Source organism: Ambystoma mexicanum, chromosome 7p (assembly GCF_040938575.1).
Source record: "Ambystoma mexicanum isolate Mex_15411 chromosome 7p, UKY_AmexF1_1, whole genome shotgun sequence".
Taxonomy (NCBI): Eukaryota; Metazoa; Chordata; class Amphibia; order Caudata; family Ambystomatidae; genus Ambystoma; species Ambystoma mexicanum.
The window spans coordinates 802849018-802870206 of NC_090939.1; the positions used below are offsets into that span (position 1 = coordinate 802849018).

The 21189-nt window shown below is 43.9% G+C and overlaps 1 protein-coding gene across 1 annotated transcript in view; it reads right to left on the minus strand.

Annotated features, from left to right (window-relative positions):
• LOC138526326 (sodium/hydrogen exchanger 2-like) overlaps positions 1-21189 on the minus strand; it is a 680323-nt gene that overhangs the window by 159800 nt on the left and 499334 nt on the right. Inside the window, exon 9 of the mRNA XM_069636927.1 lies at positions 14075-14171. Within this exon, the coding sequence (XP_069493028.1) occupies positions 14075-14171 (97 nt within the window). The remainder of the gene's footprint in view (positions 1-14074; positions 14172-21189) is intronic.

The following is a 21189-nucleotide window of genomic DNA, read 5'->3' on the forward strand; positions in this document are numbered from 1 at the left end:
GGAAAACCCAAATATATGTATTGGTTGACCACCTGCATACGAGTCCCATTAATAAAACGCTGTTCTACTGGACCGCGCACCAACTACCAATATTTTTGTTTTGCAGCCATTAATAGTTTGGTTATTATTATAGGCAAATTTGATTACAGCATTAATCGATCGCTGCACCCCTATGGGTGTGCGACCCAGCAGAACAGTGTCGGCATAACCAAGCCAGGACACCGCCTGCGAACCTATTTTAGGGGGGAAAATTATGAACCATTTGGATAGATGGGCCTTTATCACTTACATAGAGATTGTAGAGAATGGGAGCCAGTACGCACCCTTGTCAAATTTCAACATTTACTAATATGTCAGTGGAGGTATGCCCCGCCTGATTAAGTCAAAACCTTACCAAATGAGTAGAATGCAAAGAAATAATAAAGTGCAATATTACTTGATCAATACCCCATTGATGCATTTTATTCCATCGATAATATGAGATGAGTCTTTTTTCCCTTGGTAATTTTTACCTGATTGTAACTGCGAATGACACCCAAGTCAAAAATCCCAAATGTGGAATACAAAATAGTCGCTGAAGTCCACCTGTTTTGAGTAGTCTGGCTGTGGACTGGGAAAAATATCACTAACAACATTGGTAAACAAATTGAGTTTTCAGGAAAACCGTACTCTCTGGGCTGCCTAAGGGAAACTCTGGAATGGAGGTCATAGGAGAGCACCTGCTCGATGCTAGATAACCAGTTTGTGTCTGGCAGGGAGTGCAAAAGAGGAGGCTAAGTCGAGTGGTCATTGAACTGCAGATAGCTGGCTGAACACCTTTGGCAATAGGTCAAGAAAGTGACACCACACAGAAGCGAACAAATGGCAAACAAGGAACCACTTTGCTGGAGAGAAAGAACACCTAAAGAATGTGTAATGAAACTCTGTCATACCACAGATTCAAATAGAGAAACAAATGTAATCAGGACTGGGCGGTCAACAAACAAACTGTGATGCTGGAAAAGCATTGGAGGGACAGGGCCTCCCTGTCCTTGTCCTGTAGTCCTTTTTGATATGTGTTAAGTATTGTTTTCTGCCCAGGAATCCATGTGGGACCCCTGGCAGTGCAGCTCTTCCTATTGTTGGTTTGATGTACAGACCCTTGGGATACCCTTATGGCACCCATGGGTGGGGGTACGTACAACCCTGTGCCCCTAGTGTATGTTTTGGGTGCCTGTCTGTGGCACACAGAGCAGGGTATGGGCTGGTGGCAGCTCCATGCTGAATTTGACAGGTGCTCTGAGTATCCTTCATATTGGGGATACCCAGGCCGTGCCAGTGGAATCAGTTGATTCCCAATAGGTAACAAGATGGCCCCTGTGGCCTCTTGCTTTCTATTACCTGTTACCTTGTTTTTCCCAAAGTCCTGGGAAGCCCTGCCTCTGTCCCTTCCCCCTGACTGTTTTTTGGTGGAAGTTCCATATATGGTATTGTGGGGAAGTCCAGGCCAGACTGGCTGGAGCCTTCCCAGTGATTGTATGTTGTGGGTACACCATGTGGGTGGGACCTGGGTGAATAGAGTGGTAGACCAATATGCACTTCTTGTTATGGGCGTCTAGTTTCTGTTATGTGACACACAGACTGAGACAGCCCTGCACAACACTGGTATGAATGCAGTGTGTAGTGCTGAATGGCTGGGTACTTGTCCCAATACACATTCCTTGTTGTGAGTGTCTGAGAGGGAGGATAATTGCCTGAATACCCTGTGAGCCTGATTGGCTGCCTGCCTGCTGAATGCCCTTCTGAGTGATTGGTTACCTGAGTGTGACCCAGCAGAGTGAATGAGAGTCCAAACAGTATATCTGGGGGGCTCTCACTGCTAGAAATTGTTCAGAAGCTGAAGTCAAAACTGATGCTTGATCTCGACCTCCGAGCCCAAAGAAGAAGGTTAACCGTTGTTATCTTCACCGCAATCTGAAAGCCACGATGATGCCAAGACTGATCCGAGAGAGGACCTGGCTAGGAGACCTCTCCCAGAGCTATGAGGGTCCACTGTGCACCGCTAACCTTTGCAGAAGCTCTGTGGAAGTCAGACTCTCAACAGGTTGCTGACGGGAGATGGGGACTGCCGCGGAGAACGCAGAGAAGCACCGGACATTCCGTACACCGTCATTTGCCAGGGTTTGCAGGTTTGCTATAATACGCAGGAGGCCCGTAGAAGCTGTATTGCCCAGAAGTGGGGACCTCTTGACCCTAGCCACCGACGACCGGAGCCGCAAAGTGCCATTGATTAAAACATTTGAATCCAAGGACACTCTCGCCGCACCGACGACCACTTTGTCCCGCCGGAGATAGTCAGGGCCGCCGACACGCTGCTGAGTATCCGCTGGTGGGTTTTCTGCCACCCGAAGACCGCATCGACGCCGGACAACTCAACGCCCTTGCTGGGCCAAAGTTCTTCATTTACTCTTTGCGGTAACGAATCTTCGACATTAAGGTGCCCCGCACGCCTCGTCTTTGCAGGACGTCCATGACCGATCGTCGACGAGCACTGCCAGGGCCGAAGCTGCTGCCTCAATGCCGTTGTTCACCATTTCTTCGATGATCTCGATGATCCAATGCACATGCCTGAAAGGGAGCCGCTCAAGAAGGATCCGTCGACGACCCGATGTTGAATTCTGCTATTCCAGGTACATTGGGGTTGTAGAACTATTTAGAAGGAAACAAGACTCTTGTGAACAATACATGGACTGGGCTTGTATGATATCTTTATTCATAGGTTGCCCAGGTGGGGGGGATCTCCACACAGAGCTGTGTCTAGTGGTAAGGGCCAGTATTCTGCCTATTGTTCTAATCAACTGCTTTTCCTCCTATGTCTATTGTTGGTTCTCTTTATTACTTGATTTGTGTGACAATTAAACTAAGTACAGTTGATGCACTTTAATGAAATATAATAGTAATTGTGGTACCACGTAGAAATGTGTATATATTTGCCATTGTAGATTAACTGAGCACAAAGTGAGTTATTGTGTATGTAACCTTAAACCTTAATTATATATAGACTGTGTTCTCACTAATACAGTGTGTGGACATTCCTTTGTGGGTGCTTGGGGACTACACTGTACATAAGAACCAGCCTGCATCTCCTCCTGAGAGCTTAGCCTTGGTTGCTTGACCACAGTTACCAAATAGAGAACCTTGGCTGGGGTCCTCTGTGCCTCTCCTCTATCATATAGAGAGCAGGAGTGCAGACACCCCCTCCAGTCTTTACACAAACACTAAGAGCATATTGAAAAAACATGAAGCAAAGAGATTTAGAGGGTCTCCCAAATGTTAAATAAGTGAAGCTTAGTTATGGGAGAAAGAAGTACAGAGCATTCTCACCTAGCCAAGCTCAAGTAAAAGTTAAACACAATTTAAGCAAATGGAGGAAAGAACAAAGACCTTGATTTCAAGAAGCACAGCTGATCAGCTAGATTAATCCGGCCTGAGGCACCTTGCCAAACCACTGGCGTAACAGAGGCCACCACATCACCCGCGGTGCGGGGGGCCCCGCAACGACATGGCATGGGAGGGAGCCCCACATGTAGTAAAAAAAAAAATTAAAAAAAATATATAGTTTTTAATTTTCTTTTTAAATATTTCTTTTTGAATTCACTCTGCCTTTATAAAGAAATAATTTCTGTAACAGAAATAATTTCTTTATGAAGGCAGAGTGAATACAAAAAGAAACTTTCTTTTTGAAGTGCAGGGCCTGTCCCCACCCTATGACATGAAGACCCTAGGCTGGAAACCTCCATGTGATGGGGTGGGGAAGCCCTATGACTTAAAAAAATAAATAGTTTATCTTTTAAGTCACTCTGCCTTCATAAAGAAATTATTTCCATTACGGTTCTGTCCTTAACAGAAACAATTTCTTTATGACGTTAGAGTGACTTCAAAAAGAAACAATTTATTTTTGAAGTATTATGACTTCCCATGATGTGTGTGTGTATGGTGAACGAGTGCACACAAATTTATGCGTGGCTGGGTATGCGTGTGTGCGTGTATGGTGAAAGGATGAACACTTAAATGTAAGGGTAGCTGCCTGGGTGTGCCTGTATGGTAAAATGGTGCACACTTAAATGTATAGTTGACTGTCCCTGTGAATGTATGGTGAAAGGGTGCACACTTAAATGTATAGGTGGGTGCCTATGTGAGTGTATGGTGAAAGGGTGCACAGAAATGTATGGGTGGCTGGGTGTGCATGTACGGTGAATGGATGCACACTTAAATGTACGGGTGGCTGCCTGGGTGTGCCTGTTTGGTGAAAGGGTGCACACTTAAATGTAGGGATGGCTGGGTGTGCGTGTGTATATATGGTGAATGTTGTGTGTGCTTGTGTTCAGGGGTGCAACAAAACCTACATTTCCGGGGGGCTAACCCTTCAAATGTTGGGAGAGGCGGCTAACTTCACGTGTGGTGGGGAGGAGCAAACTTATTTGTGTGGGGGCATCTAACTACTTTATGCATTTTAATGAGACTATTCTAGTGCAGCTTCAATGTTACAAGCAGTTAACTCGCTCCTTTAAGTCTGAAAGCACCCACTTATGGACTGCTGTGTGAGTGACTGGTCTCCTGTTCCCTCTCTACCCTTCCAATCACTCCCCTGGCATGCAAGTACTAAACCCACATCACAATTTCAATTGGCTAAAAAATTTGGTATTTGAATGCAGATACTAACAGTGAGATGCTGTACATTAGTGATTGCTGGACCGGGCCCTTGTTAACAGTGAAACACAGGTGCCGTTTAACATCTGTGTACTTTTCTTTCCAGCAAATGCTCTGTAGGTCAGCAAGGTCAATTCAACATAACCCACAATGTCATGGGGGGAGTGCCGAAGCCCAGGCAACTGAATGGTTTTGCACCACTACTTATGTTTAATGCAATGATTACTTATTGGTAATCTTTATTACTCCTAGCCCTATTCTTCCTCATCCCAGTACTTGTGTATGAGGCATTAGTTGTGAATGAGGCACTATGCCCTTCTGCACTATGCTTCATACACAGTACTGGTTGAGGTAGATGTACATGAAGGCAATGCCTGGCTTAGCTACCTGTCATCATCATTACTCCTAATCCCACTCTTCCTCATCCCAGTACTTACCCATGAGGCAAGGAGCCTCATATGTAAGCACTGGGACAAGGAAGAGGGACATGGAGGTCATCCGGGCCAATGAGCTGATTTTGGAGATTGGGGTAGGGGATGGGAGGGGAAAGTGGGTGGGATTGTGCAATTAATCATAATGGTCTTCCATGTCCATGCTAAGCAGGCAAGATATGTGGTAATAGTGACCAGAGAGGCATTTTGGTGCAGCCAGTCTAATCATTCCTCAATTTGGTGTGACTTTTTTGTAGCTGGGCATTTCTGATAAAGCAGTCCTGCTAAGTGTAATTACCTGGCTAGACTGGCATTTGGGTTCTGCCAGTGTAGCAGTTTCTTACTGTGGCACTGTATATTTTTCTGGGCATCTGTGATAAAATTATATGATATGATAAGTCATATATAACGTGCCTGTACACAAGTTTTTTACGGAAGGAAAACAGAGCGAGGACAAGACAAATGATCTTACTAAGCCTTGTGTCATTCAGATTGTGCAAGTGCGATAACGAGAAGTGTAAGGGGAAAGGGAGGGGGGAAGTGAGAGGGGAGGGGAAAAGAGGGCAGCAATGCTCTGAGTAAGTGCAGCCAGGGCAGCGTGGCTTGAGGTAGTGCAAGGAGAACAAGGGACTGTATGGTCACAGTTACAGCCCCTAACTGCCTGGTAGGCCCGTAGGCAGTGCAAGGGTGACTGATCAAGAAAGAGCCTGGACTCAGTGAGACTGAGGGTAGCCAAGCAACCAGTTGGTACAGCAGACAGGTAGGTCAGCAGGGGAGGGAGAGAGAGAATGCAGAGGAGAAGAAGAACATTTTGAGCTGCTTCCTGAACTTCAGGTGGTCCGGCTCAAGTTTGGGAGGGGCAGGGAGGCCATTCCAGAGGGAGGCACCTTCAGATGAGAGAGGTCTACCCCCAACTCTGCCTGGAGAAGCATCTAAGCCTTAGGGCTCCAGAAGGAAGGTATTTTGGAAGAGAGCATTGTATGTAGTGTGGATCCCAGACCCAAAAAGCCTTGTGCACAATGCAAAGGGTCTTGAACTTTATCCTTGCAGTCACTGGGAGCCAATGGAGAGATTTCATGGCTGGAGAGAAATGGTCCCTTGGCTTGAGGCCAAGGATTAGTCTTGCAGTCCTGATCTGGATTAGTTGCAGAGGCCATAGAGTAGAGGAAGGCAGATTGAGAAAGTGGCTGTTGCAGTAGTCCAGCCTAGAGAGAACCAGGGCTCTAAAGACAGTGACCTTCTGGGGAAAAGTGAGAAAGGGAAGAGTCCCTTTGAGGAGGTGCAGCTGGTAGTGGGACTTCTTGGCGACATCCAAGATGTGAGGAGAGAAAGAGAGTGGAGTTAAAGATAACACCAGGAATGAGCGAGAGAGGAGAGTGGGTTGAGGGGAGCCTGAAAGAAAGCTGAGTGTCACCCGCATAACAATGAAAGTTAGAGAAGAAGGCAGAGATCAGGTGGACCAAAGGGGACGAGTAGAGGTTGAAAAATTAGGGTGAGAGGATAGAGCTCTGTGGAACGCCACAGGTTGAGAAAGGTGTTGGAGTGAAAGGGACCAAGTTGGACCTGGGAGGGGCGGTCCAGGAGGAAGGAGGTCAGCCGCTGCAGGGCCTGATCCATGATGCCCAAGTTCTCTCACAGAGTCGATTCATCAAGATGGCGTGGTTGACCGTGTCTAAAGCAGAGGAAAGTTCAAGGAGGATGAGGACAGAAGGAATGCTGCAATCAAGGTTGGCGATCAGATCTTCACAGGTGTTCAGGAGAGCAGTGTCCGTGCCTCTGGCAGCTCTTAAGCCAAACTGATGGTCAATGACACAACCAACAGATTCAGTGTGGAGAGTAAGCTGGGAGATGGCCAGCTTTTCCAAGAGTTTGAGAAAGGGGAAGTTCCAGTGGGAAAGTTCCAGTGGCCAAAGAATGATTACCAGAATTGGCCAAGGCTGGAGCAAGGGTGTCAATGTGGTCCATGATGGTTCTGGAGGCGCGGGTAAGCACCTGTTTCAACAATGCTTCCATAGATGGGACTTGTCTAGAAACCTTGTCAGGTGTTGGAGAGAAAGAGGAGAAAGGAGGAGGAAAGGGAGAGATGACCAAAGGGAGGCCGAGAGAGAAAGGGGGAGAGGAAGAGGAGATAGTGGACAGGGTGTCCTGTGTTTTAGTGGAGAAGCGAGAGGCCATAGCCGTAGAGAGGGCCTGTTGAGGGAACAGGAGAGGTAGAGACCGCAAAAGGATTGACCAGTTCCTTGCATGTTTTAAAGAGTTTGGCTATGTTGTTGGAGGCAGCAGAGACGCACGCTTGAATGTGGGCTCTCTTCTTGATTAGTCTTATTGCTTCGACTGGCATTTTGGTGCATCCAATCTAGGTATGTCTAAATGTGGCCTGGCCTGCTTTACTGTAATGTTATGATGTTTCTACATTGGTCTACATTGTGCAGCCAGTTGGACATGTTTTCATTGTGGCAGAGCATTTTTAATAGCAAAGCATTCATGTTCATGTGCACTGTTAGTGACTTGCAAGTATTGGATTGGAGTTACCCTACAAAACAATAGCAAACACTGGCTTTTTAGCCAATTTTTCTCAGAAAGTGTGCTGTATATTGTGACCTGGAGAGATTTGGTGGCCACAATTTAAACAACAGATGCAGCAACTGAGGGAAGTGAGTCGGGAACGGAACAGGTACAGACTCTCGGATCTTAATTTGATTGCCACGCAAGGCTTATATTAGGCCAAAGGGAGTGGGGGTTGGGGGGGGTTACAGGGTGAAAAGTGACATGAAACTGTACATACTAAAAGGTTGTTATGATGAGCATTGTCTACTATGTTGTACGACGAAATGTTACAGAAATCTTAATACATTTCTTTTTTTTAAAAACACATATTTATATCTTTCTCCTTGAGCAATGTGCGGCATACTCCTTCAGCAGCACGTTCGTGCATATTGCGCAAGCGTGGTAATCTAGGCCGGCCCAGTGTGTGGCGCGACCTGTGATTTGTTGCCTAGTTGGGGGGGGCCCTCAGCATGGCTCGCAGGAGGGGGGCCAGATCTTGTGTTATGCCACTGTGCCAAACCCTAATGTAGTGAACACAAAAGTGAGCACAGCAAGTCCTCTTTTTTGTACAAGGGGCTTTTTTTAGATGAGGACGTAATAGATCATATATAAACACTTTCCAAAGAAGCTACCCATTGGTTGCACGTATAGCTAGAGAAGCCATCATTGAAACAAAGGTGATGATACCATCTTTCTAATCAAATATAAAGAATGGTAAGTCAAAATGTACAGACTTAATTTATTGCCAAATGAGAATAAAAGACGTACACAACTATGTCATTAAATAATACAATTAAAAAAATAGGTAAAAAAATGACAAAAACAACATGAATCCTGTTTAGCGTCTAACAACCTCATTGTTTTCTTGGTTAGATCACAATTCTTGAACCAATTTTAGAATGAGGGTTTCTTTCATATATATGTCTTTTATGACCCAGGATTTCTAGGTGGATGATAGAATTATTAGCGTATAATTTCAAAATAGTATATGTACCTGGTAAGGAAAATGTTGTAGCGGATTGCCTGTCCAGGCTACCTGTGGAGTGTAAAGATTCAGGTGTAGATGGCATAAGTATTTCAGAAATTGAATATGAGGCCATTGGTAAAGATGAATGGGAAAGAGCTGATGTAGAAGATGTGGTGCTGACACAGGTGAAAACATGGACCAAGACTGGGTGGCCTCACAGAAATTTTGTTGAAAAGAAATTTGACAGATACTATGGCATAAAAGATGAATTGAATATCTCTGAAGATGGTTTCAAACTCAGGAAAGGTAGTAAAGTTATTCCCCCTGACAACATTAGGTCTCGGTTAGTGGACTTAGCCCATCAAGGGCATTTAGGTATGGGTGGCACCAAGAGACATCTCTGTCAATTCATTTGGTGGCCAGGAGTCGACAGTGAGGTTGAGAGGTGTATCAAGAACTGTAGGGAGTGTGAAAGAAGTGATAAGAACAAAGTAGTAAGGGAAACACCCATAACTCCAGTAAGTGTACCTAATGAGCCTTGGAAAAAGTTGCGGTAGACTTGGTGGGGCCTTTACAAAATTTGGGTGATGGCTTTAAATACTTGATTGTCCTTGTTGAATACCACTCAAAGTGGATTGAATGGAAGGCAATTCGGGAAGCCACTACTTCTGAAATGATATTGTTTTTGAAGAGGTATTTCATAGGGAGGGTTTCCCCACAGAACTGGTTTCAGATAATGGCGTTCAGTTCTGTTCTGACAAAATGTTGGCCTTTTTCAAGAAGTATTGTATAAAACATTACAGAACAGCTCTATAGCACCCTAGGGCCAATGGCCTGGTAGAGAGGGCAAACAGATTCATGAAAGGTGGTCTACAACTGGCCATGGCATCGGGTCTAAACCGGCAAAAAGTTCTAAGAGAAATGATTTGGAATTATTGCACTACTCCGCATACGGTCACTAAAATTTGTCCTTTCATGTCGCTCAAAGGTAGGCAGCCAGGCACCAACCTCTGCCCAGGTTGGTTAGATATGGCAAGGAGTGTCAATGTTGATAGTGAAAATATCATGACACTCATTAGAGAAGCGCAACATGAATATAAAGAAAGGTTTGATGTAGAAAAAAAACCCAGAAATGTAGACTGGAGAGAGGGAGACTTGGTACTGGTCAGACATCCCAGATTGACTCCCAAATGCCTGGAAAGTAAATTCATTGGTCCAAAGAAGATAGCCGTGGTGAGAGGCAATGTGGTTATCATGGAGGGTGGAGAATGTTGGTCCATGAGTAAACTGGTAAAATGTAATCAGAATGGTGAAGCAGAGAACCAGGAAGCATATGACAACAATACTGATGATGAGTGTTTGAGTGGAACAAGTTTGAGCAGTAGTGTGTCAAAAGATAACAATATGGATGCAAATTTAGAAAGGACAAGAAACAAACCTATCTGGTTGAAAGACTATTATTTGGAGTAACTTCTTCCACAATTGTAAAGGAGGAGATGTGTTGGGTTTGTTTATCTTATCATACATTACTTATGTATTAGATATATACATACATTGTCAGAATGTTAGGCATGTTCTCATTCCTTAGTTCCATTAACATGTTTTATTTGCGTTGGACTTAGTTAACATTATGATGTCACGTTCTTTCTTAGAGTGTTTATCTTTGCTATGTGTTCCAAGTTGGTCAGTTACAGTCTGCCTGAGAAGGCAGAGCCTGCTGTCGCTGAGCTCTCTTCCAATAAATACTGAAACCACACTTGAGTGTTTGGGAAGCCTTTAATCCTCACAATCACCTAAAATTGGTTCAAGAATTGTGATCTAACCAAGAAAACAATGAGGTTGTTAGATGCTGAATAGGATTCATGTTGTTTAGGTCATTTTTTAACCTATTATTTATTGTATAATTTAATGACGTAGTTGTGTATGTCTTTTATACTCATTTGGCATTAAATTAAGTACATTTTGACTGACCCATTATCATTCTTTATATTTGATTAGAAAGATGGTATCATCACCTTTGTGTCAACGATGGCTTCTTTGGCTATACATGCAACATTTGGGCAATGTAGCATTGACAAGCAGTATGTGTCAGGAAAGGAGAGAGAGAGATGGAGAGAGAGAGAGATAGAGAGAGAGAGACTGACTTGATTGAGGACCCAAAGCACTGCATACAGACAGGCCAAAAGTTTCACATTGCCATGTAAGCCTGGGTGGACACATTTGGCCAAACCCTGAATCAACTATTTGGCTGAACTTTTAAGAGGTTCGGTGACAGATTCGGGTTAAGCTCATGAAATTTCACACCGATTACATGTTGCATTTGGGTGAAGTGGTAAGACCACTTCTTGCCAGCAAATATTTAATGCAATAAAGAATAACGTGAATGGAATAGGTAATATTCTTTCCTGCCACCGATACTCAAAGAAATCAAAGTGCCTTGAACAAACACAAATTAAATCTTTGTTTTCAGGCGACAAAAATGGTAATCTTAAAATGCGTTAGTGCCAAAATCACCAAAAGTGATGCAAACACACATTGTGCAGAATATGCATGTTTTATTTGTATTTATTTGAGAAATGCGCAATTCACCTTATTCACAGGGATGCCATGTGCATTTCCAGGGGAATGGGCTACAGCCCAAATGATACATTGGCCACCCACCCCTTGCATATATGTTAGTGTCTAGTGTAGGTGTGTGCCAAAACTTCGGCTTTCAGTAGCTATTCAGCTGAAATCCAACTAAAAATAGAACAATCGGCTTTGGGCAAATAGTTCTGCATTATATCACTGAAAGCGGAGTACATGTTAAGGCATGGGGACACATGCTGCTGTGTACAGCTCATACTTAAAACTAGAAGAGTATCAACGTGAAACAAACATGAGGCAATTGCATTGCAGAGTCTAAACAAACCCTGCCTGGCAGAAATATGGTGATTCATTGCTTCTGTGATGAAGAGAAAGAGAGGCTGGAAGGAGTAAATGTTTGAGGCCCTGTGCAGGCAGGTGGGCTAAGAGAAGAGGAAGGCTAACAAAAGATTATTTTGAGCCCTTCGTCGCATTCACTGTAAAGTACACATTAAGTGCATTTGCCCATTGTAGTTAAAATACAAAAAGGCGAAATACAGAAAACATACGCATCCGACTTCTGTTATAGAGGACATTGGAAAGTTTCTCATTTAACTGATTCCTTTCCCAATTTATTTGTATATACACTTTTATGGAACTATTTGAGCTTTTTTCAATATAGCTAAAGTGTTCTCCTTGGAGATAATGGAACAGGTGTTCATGCACGCTTAACAGCTGGCTCCTTTAACTCCCCCTATAGCTTATACCCCGAAAGGTATACGGCACACTCAGAATAACAAGTATACGGCCTGCACTCTCATTGTTGTCTCGCTGTACAAGTTTTTTAAGAGACACAGACATGCTGGGCTTAAGTGAAAGGCAAGTTGGGCTGGAAAAATATCAGCAGCATTACAATGAACTGGCATTTGACTGATCCTGCTAATGTCCGACCTGACTTTCAGAAGGTTCAGACTGTCAGAATTACACCCGTTTTTATAGTATGGAAAAAAAGTAAAGTACATTGTGTATGCTACAAGAGAATAATAAGCAACCTCAAAATACCTGGAATTGATGTTAAAGAATGTCCTCCTTATAAAAAGATATGTGATATGTGTACCAATGATGTGTACCTCATGTAGATTGCATGCACTGCATTGTATGAGATAGCTGGTAACATAGCTTATGGAATGAACATGCCTGCTGCACAAACTTGTATGCAACCTGAAAGACACCGTTCTACACCCCAAAAGGCTGATCTGGGGCATCATTATATGCTTGGTGGTATCGGTAGACATGAGTATTTATAGAATACCATAATTCTACCTCCTGCTGGAGGATAGTGTCAAACGTATATATACCTACAAAGTTATTCCAATGCAATACTGTGGGAAGTGGATACCTATAGATGTTCAACCTTAAAATCCACCTTTTCTTTTACCTCTGCTCCAGCCTACAAAATCTACATCTTTTGAGGTTGGTGCAGAGGTAAACAAGGTGGATTTTAAAGCTGACAATCTAGCTTGTTATAGGTAGTTATCTATTTCCCTATAATTGCACCGCTGTACTCCGAGGAACCAGCCTGTTGGGCAGGAAAGTGTGATAGTGTTATATCTTAAGGTCTAAAAATGTCCTTTAATCAAACAAGTCTGTCTGTTGAAAAGGAGCGTCCCGCAGTTTAAGAACTTTTTGTCGAACAAGTGTACATGCATGAGAAGAGTCTCAAAGACAAAGGAGTGCCTTTTGTCAAACCACACTGCAAGCTGTGAAAGAGTCCCACTAAGAACGTTCTATTGCCAAACCAGATTGCACAATGGGAAAGAGTCCTGAACTTCAAGAATTCTTTTGTATGAAACAAAACTGCATGCTGGGAAAGATAGTCTCAAAGTGCATAATCCTTTCTTTGTCAGGCAATGCGGCACACTGGTAAAGGAACCCAACTCTCGTGACGTTCCTCGTTCATAGGCCATTGTCCTAACCATTTGACAGTCTAGCACCAAAGATGTAAAATCCATAGAAGTGGGGAAAAGTTGTAAGTAGTCGCCACCATGTACTTAGCTCAAAAGATTGCATTTGAGCAGCATGGTTTCTGTCTCGCACCACACCATGAGAGAGTGGTGAGGTGCCGATCAGTGACGGAAACAAAAAACATCTTCCAAAGACCACTTGCTGAGACAGCAAGCCTTGTATTGAGTCAAAGGGTGCATCCTGTTCCGGAAGATATCTCAAAGGTCAATAATAAGTACAGTATTCTACCGCTGTGATTCCATTTATCAAAAAGGGGCATTTTGGGGACATTCTGTAATGTTACCATGCATTCACGCTTCAAATTCGTAGAGAAAAAACAATTGGCCAGCTGTCCCTACTGTAGATGTTCTAAATGTATGTATGTATTATTGATGTTATTTATAGCTTACTGGCTGGTTGTAGGTCATTTGGTAGAAAACCAAATTATCGAATGCCATTTGATCGAGAGTCAAATGGTCAAAAAAATTGTCGGTTTTTATTTTTTTTTTTATGGGGGGTTCCCCCAACCCCCCTTTTTCTATATATATATATATTTTTTTTACCAAACAAAACTAAAAAAACATATAAATAAATAAATGAAAAAATTCGACCATTTCTTTTTCGACCATTTGACTTTCGATCAAATGGTTATTCGATCTTTTATTTTCGACCATTTGACCGGACAGCTTACTGGCTAGCACCACTTACAACGTTTGTGACATTTGTGACCCAAAATAATGCATTTGCATTAAATCCAGTAAAATGTGGCTATATTAGTACATTTCGGATGCTTAGAGGGTGCTTTAAACAATAAACAAACTGCCGGTTATAAAAACATAATAATGACAAGCAAAAGTAGTCCTCTTCTTACTCGCTGTCGGATCTGATAGAGATTTCGGGTTAGCAAATCTCGCATTTCATCCAACTCATGAGGCGAACCTGGCTTCACGTTTTCTTCTGGGAAGTTCCTGTTGAGAGATAAACACACATTTATAGGAAAAGAAGAAAATCATGTTATTTGTAAAAATATATATATTGAAAAAACAAGGTCTGGCGAAGATGAGTACTGCTAACAAGTAAACGTGCTTCATATTATTTTAGAAGCATCCTTGAAAATATTTTTCATTATGTATTTGCCTCTGTATTTATGGAATGGTAGATTTAATTAACAGAACGGATTCACTAAAGAATCTGTCCTCTAAAAATAGCAGAGAGCATGCACTTGAGGCCAGATTCTATCAAATGTGCAGGCCACCGTGTGCACAAAGCAAAACTTAACACTCAACACGAACCAGATGTCTCGGGAGGATAGCTCAGGTACAACACACTCGTCTTGGAAGCATGACGACACGGAGCAACACAGGTTCGATCCCCCGGTCCGTGCTTAGAAGTGCGTTATAAATATCATATCATATCCTAACCAGATTCCCCACCCAATCAATCCCCACGAAATCCGGATCTTCACTAAGACAAGAGGTGAAGGATAAATGCCCTTCAATGCTGCTTACTAATTGGACGGTCAACAACTCGCTCCATCACGCACCAAGGATAACCACCCTCAGTTTCGACATGCCACCAGCAAATCACATGTCATGAACCGGATGCCCCATCATATGCCCCTCGAAACCAGGAGCTGCAGGTATCCAAATGACAAGAACAATGCCGGTATGCCTCAATACTGATTATTCAACCAGGATGCCATCCGCAGACATACCCTTGAAAACACAAACTAACTGAGACTAAACTAATCCCGAGCACATCTCGTTCTCCACCTTAAACGCTGTACCTTATCCGGCCTAAACAAACTAAGGAGGGCCCCAACCATTCATATAGTACTCTGCCACAGATGCGAAACTATTCACACTGACCATCATCCCACCACCACCCGGCACTTATCCAGGCATGCTGGCCGATTCTCACCAGTATGCAAGGACCTGTGACACTCACCACTTGGGCCTCCCCTACGGAAATCCAAACCCACACCCAACCCAAATAGCATAGCCGTTACTTCTGATTTACAGAAATCAGCGCCTACGATTTCACATGTTGGCATTCCCGCTACACCCTCCCACTATGTTTGGAGAAGCAAGTGCCAGGAGGTTGCCAACATGGAAGATTGGGCACTGTACTAGAACAAGTTACATTACATCACATTGCATTTCATGGGGTCTGATTGTCATAGCAAATGCTACGCTGACCACCCCACTTGCAAACGATAGAGCCCTTTCTGAGTGGCTAACCCTAAAGTATAACATTCTCCCAGCAACCACACTGGTGCTTGGCGACCATTCCCCTATGGCGGGCCTTTCAAGGCAGACTTACAAGCCGTGAATCAGCATTCCCATCCCTCTCGGAGTGACTTGAAGCAAAATTGAAAGGTGATGGGGAAAGGTTTTGATAATATGATTTAAATGATTGCTCGGTGACATGATACTTAGTGATTGTGATTATTCAGAGGATGTTTGAGTAGATATGATAGACAGCATTCCAGGTTAGACAATAGGTGCACGGATCACATAGCCCTGTCCCGAGGGAAGCTGTCAGAATTCTGACAATTTCAGTCAAAGAAAGTCAGAAAATCGAGATGCCAGAAACATCTCATCAGAGCGAGTCAGGTGTTTTGGTCAGAAGTGCTGTCAGCTCGGCGGAAGGGACTGAATGACCACAGATTTGGCCAAGTGGTTTCTATCTGCCTCTCAGCTTTTACTGCTCTCTCTAGCCTAGGGCACAGTTTTTAATAATGTGAACCCTCAGAGGGCTCTCCTTGGTTTGAAAGCCAGGCTAATAGTTTCTTCTCAGGAGTGAAACAAGAGCAGGCTGTTAGGTAGTGCTCAGCGTCACCAGACAGTCTGAGATTTACCACGTTTCACTTTCATCCCTGTGTACTGTGATGCTAAACGGGATCCCGAGGAAAAATGAAGAGGGGGGCTGCTGGAAGTGAGGTATCTTGACAGTGTTCCACAGCCCGTTGATGGTTATCAAATAGGCCTATAATCAGGGCATTTGGAGATAAGGGGCCCTGTTACAAGTTGGCAGGTGCGGTAACAACATGCCATAATAAAATGCTGGTAATAACGTTTACCGTTGGGGCATCTAATTTACCTCCACCTAAGAGATAGAGGTAAGTCAGATGCCTTACAGGCAAGAATCACCGGACATTAACAGTGCCGGGAATACTGGCAAATCTCCCGTGGAGTCCAATGGGACTTAATGGAATGAGGATTTTCAACTGTTGCCACCACTTGTAAAGTGGCAGAATCCCTTGCATTTTTTTCTTTAATGTAAAAGTAATGTCCTAATGGAACTACCAACCTTTCCTAATATGTTCAATTAGTTGGGGGGAATTTGACAGTGCGGCGACTGCTGCTTTCCTGGATACCTTGGCCATTGGCTGCAAAAGGATTTCCAGGGGCATTGCGAATGTGCCTGGTGGATGCACTTATTCAGCTCCATCTTTGGTGTCCGTCCACTCCCTCCCCTCCTCTGCTCCAAACCCTGATGATTCCTCAGTCCTACACCAGTCACAGGTACTTCCACTAGCCCATCCCCCCCTCCTATGACCATGGCTGCTGACACAGGGGACCCAGGCTGTGAGGGAGCGGGTGAAGAAAAACTGGCTAGCCCCCCGTTAAGCCCCTGGAGTGAGCCCATGCCGGATACTCCCTTTGAGGGCTAGCTCTTTAATACACCTTTGCCCCCTCTGGGTTCCTAAACCCCACATAAAGGGAGATAATCGCCTGCAGGCTTTATCCTCCACTATATCAGCCAACTTGCCAACTTGCTTTTGTCAAAACTTGCTTTCTGAATTGGCTGTGATTAAAAATCTGCTATTGACCCTTATTAAGAGGGTGTTGGGGGCTAGAGGGATGGTAGGTGGGGATTTGTTAGGGGATGGGTCTGAGGGGCCGAACTTAGCCGGTGCCAAAGGGCCAAACCTTTCTTCTCCTTGTCCCCCCCCCCCTCTGTCCCCACGGTTTTGATTTCCCCACCCATGAAGAGCCACACAGCGGTGGTCCAACATCCAGCATTACTCCCTCTGAGGGAGCCCACAGGGAGCCCAGCTGTGGGGGGTGAGTTTCTACCACTGCGAAACCCTGTTGTGATGGTCGAGGGCAGGGTGCATTCAATGGGGCAGGCGGCCAATGTATTAAGCCCCAGCCACAGGAGGTCCTTGTCCAGGCATCATCTATGTGAAGGACGCGGTAGCAATACAGTGTTCCTTCATGGAGTTCCTAAACTTTCCCCTGTTTCAAGAGAGCCAAGGGATGCCCTCTTGAATAAATGCCTTCACTGGATGCGGAATGTGGGGGACTGTGGGTTTGTGTCCAGGGGCTCTCTGCTAAAATGCACTAGGCTTTTTTCATGCCATGCCAAATCGGACACTGTCAAATTGGTTCTAAGGGACTCTTATATGGTTAGGGATGTTATGGAAAAATGCAACCGTCATTGGCGGACGAGACAAAGTAGGATTACGGTCAGCTCCACTTTTGATTCTGGACACATGTTTCCTCTGAGTGTCACCACTGGCAATCAACCCCTGTCAGGGGCAAATCTTATCCCATTGGGCCAAAGGCACGATGGGTTCGATAAGAGACATGGGGGAGGTGGTTGTTGACCATGGGTGAAAAGCTTTGTCTGGTGGCATTTTCTTGTTTTTCCTGTTCTGATGGCTATGTTGTAATTTTGCACAAGAAATGTATTTTTATGATGTACTTTGATGGCCTTTTGGCCAAATAAAGTTGTTGGATTTAATACTGTCTGACACAAGAGGACATTTAATTCATTTTCAAAAATCAATTGGCCTAGATGTTTTCACAAATGCCAAAGACTTAGGTCATCACTCTTGGCCAGATTCATGTTATTGCACTTAACAGGAGAGGAGTATTGCCAATTTAATGAGGAAGAGGTACAAGGACTATGGTGAGGTCTGATGAAGAGGAAGACATATAGAGATAGAGACTAGGAAAAGGGACTATGAAGAGGCTGAGGGTTTAGGAAGAGGGACTAGAAAATGGATTAGGATGAGGATGACGATTAGGATGTGGAAGAGGGAGGAAGATGAAGAGAGACGAGGATGAGAAATAGGGACTAGAATGAGGGAGAGAATGGGGTTATGGTGAGAAGTGGGAGTGTGACTCGGAAGAGGGACTGGGAAGGTGAGAAAGTGGAAGAAGGACTATTCTGAAGGAAAACATGTATGATTAATTGCTCAAAAAATTTCACTTGAAATTGTTCAATACCTATTAGGCCTTCTTTATTTAGTGTTATGTAGTTGGATGAGGACAGGGAATCAGGGTGGGGGAGAGGGACTAGATTGAGATAATAGGGACTAGGATTAGGAAGAGGAAAAAGGACTAAAATGGGGAGGAGAGACTATGATGGGGAGGAGAGACTATGATCTGGACTAGGATGAGGAAGAGGAACTACTAGGAAGAGGGACAGAAATGTGGCAATAGGGTGAGGGAGAGGGACTGGGACAAGGGAGAAAAGGAGGGACTAGGATGAGGAAACATAAATTGGGCTAGGATAAGAAGAAGAGGAAGGCAGGAATAGAAGGAAGAAGGCAAATGAAGAATGAACATAGATGAGGAAGATGTATTAGGGATCTATGTGATCACTGAGACCACACATAATTGCTATGGCCGAAAATGCTGACTTTTTTTATTAAACCTTCTTTGCAACACATAGATATGCGGGGGGAGACCCCCCGCAGTCCCCCATATGACTATAAAATCCCATACCCCCCCACATACATATGTGGTGTAAGGGGGGTATAAAACAAAAAGTCAACATTTTCGGCTGTTGCAATTCTCAGGTTGACATTTATGTACGATTCCTGTATTAGAATGAGGAAGAGGGACAAGGGTCAGTGCAAGGGACACAGACGAGGGAATAGGGTGAGGAAGGGGAATAAGGATAAGGGAAAGGAAGAGAGACTAGGTCAAGGATGAAGAAGAGGAAAAGGGTATAGGTTGAGTAACATAAAGAAGGATAGGATTAAAAATGAGAGGGTCCAGGACTGTGATTAGGACTCCATGAATGAGAGGGCTCTGATGTTTTCTGCTTTCCCCGTGCCTGCAATGAGACATCCCAGGAGAAACATACATTGTGATTGGCAGGAAGCACATGCCAATCGCATTGATAATTTGCATGCCAACCAGACTCTTTTCCTCAACACTCTTGCCCTTCTCTCTCATCTAAGATAGCACTGTTTTGGCCACAAGGAGAAGTTGAAGCATGAAGGTATGGATCAAAACCTAAAGGAGGACCCGCCAGCAACAGATTTGAAACAGAAATACAACACCTCTGCCCCATTAAATGAACATTTTTTAAAGAAACACCATCCAAATGCCAGTGGTAGCGGAAGTGACATCACACTACCCTTGACTTCTGAAGACCTCAAAGGAAGTGATGTTATTTGACCCTGCCCCCAAGTGACATCACAGGAAGTGATGGCACGCAACCTTTCACCCCTTGACAAAACAGACAGTGGCATCACATAGCATTGTTCCTCAGTACACTAAGAAAATATGGTTACAATATCAGCAAGATATTTTAGTTGTTTGACCTCCAAATGGGATGGTGCCATGTTCCCCTGCCCCAATGGACCTTGACAAATAGCCACAGGTACTGGTTGCAGCAAAAGAAAAAAAAATGTTTTTTTTTTTTTGGCCAGGGTTAGCAAGGGAGACAGCATAGGTCACGACCCCCAAATGACATTCCTGCATGAACCCTATTGGATAACCCTACTTCAAATTCACCTGATATAGTGAGGTCCCTTTGGCATCCGCTTTCCTTCTAAAAATGAACAAATTAAGGAAGCGTCTAGGCCGGATGACATATTCCTCGTTTTATATCACCGTCACACCATTTCAAAATAAATTACATGAAGAATTCACTAAGACTGTCTTTTCAATTAATACGTAATGCTTTCAAATAGGCATGCAATAACATAATGATAACCATAAGAACGTAAGACAGGCCTAAATGTTTAGTCTGTTCCACATTTCTAGTATGAATATGTAGACCTTGGATACTGTTTATTTATACCTCTTGCTCTTGCTGCGTAGTCAGTGTACTAAATAAGAAATAACGGTGCGTCCTCACCCATATGCTTCATTCTGCTCAGATCTATGTAAGAGGCATGTATTGATGTAGTGATTTCCACTCTAAGATACCTTTAACTTAGAGGGATTTTCTGTAATGTCTGCTTCTAGCTGCCTATGCACGCATCTATGGTCACATAATAATACCTCCTTCCAAAACAAAGCAACTACTTTCATCTACTATTATACAGATTCAGTCACAATCAAACAAGAATCTCACCCCTATGTAGCAAACGATTTCAGAATAATTCTTCAAATTATCAACCTTTACATGCTTACACCAAAATATGGATTTGTTTATTTTAGTGTTCTACACCAGCTGTGCAATTGCCAATCTGCTCCAGAGTAGATCCCATTTGATTTCCATAGACATTTTGGTGTAAACACTGCAATCTTCACCCACAGCTTCCATTAATACAGGTACGTTAGTGTGAGGAATTGTCATTTCACAAGGGTGCAAAGGCCTGGATTTTTTCTTGTTTTTATGAATACATAAAATGATGCCGTGGTTCCTTCTCCAAAGAGGAAATCTGCTAAGCAGATCCTGCTTTGGCGATACTCCATAAAAAATGCATACTGCATTTATGCCCCGCTGCATCAGTAGCCTGATCCGCAGCACTCGGTCTGCTCGTGGCATAGAGCAGGTTCCAAGGTCACAAGTTGCCCACTCAACATCAGAGTCACTGCAGCACCTGGGTGACATTTAAGCTATGCCCCCTGTACCCAAAGTACATGATCATAGATACCGCATGCCGGTGGCATGGTACTATCTAAAAACAACTGCGCCTGTGTTAAGGGACAATTCATGTTGCTATTTATGATCATGGCTGCCACATCCCAATTGATATCCCACATGTGTCAGCTCCTGTAAGTCAGCTCT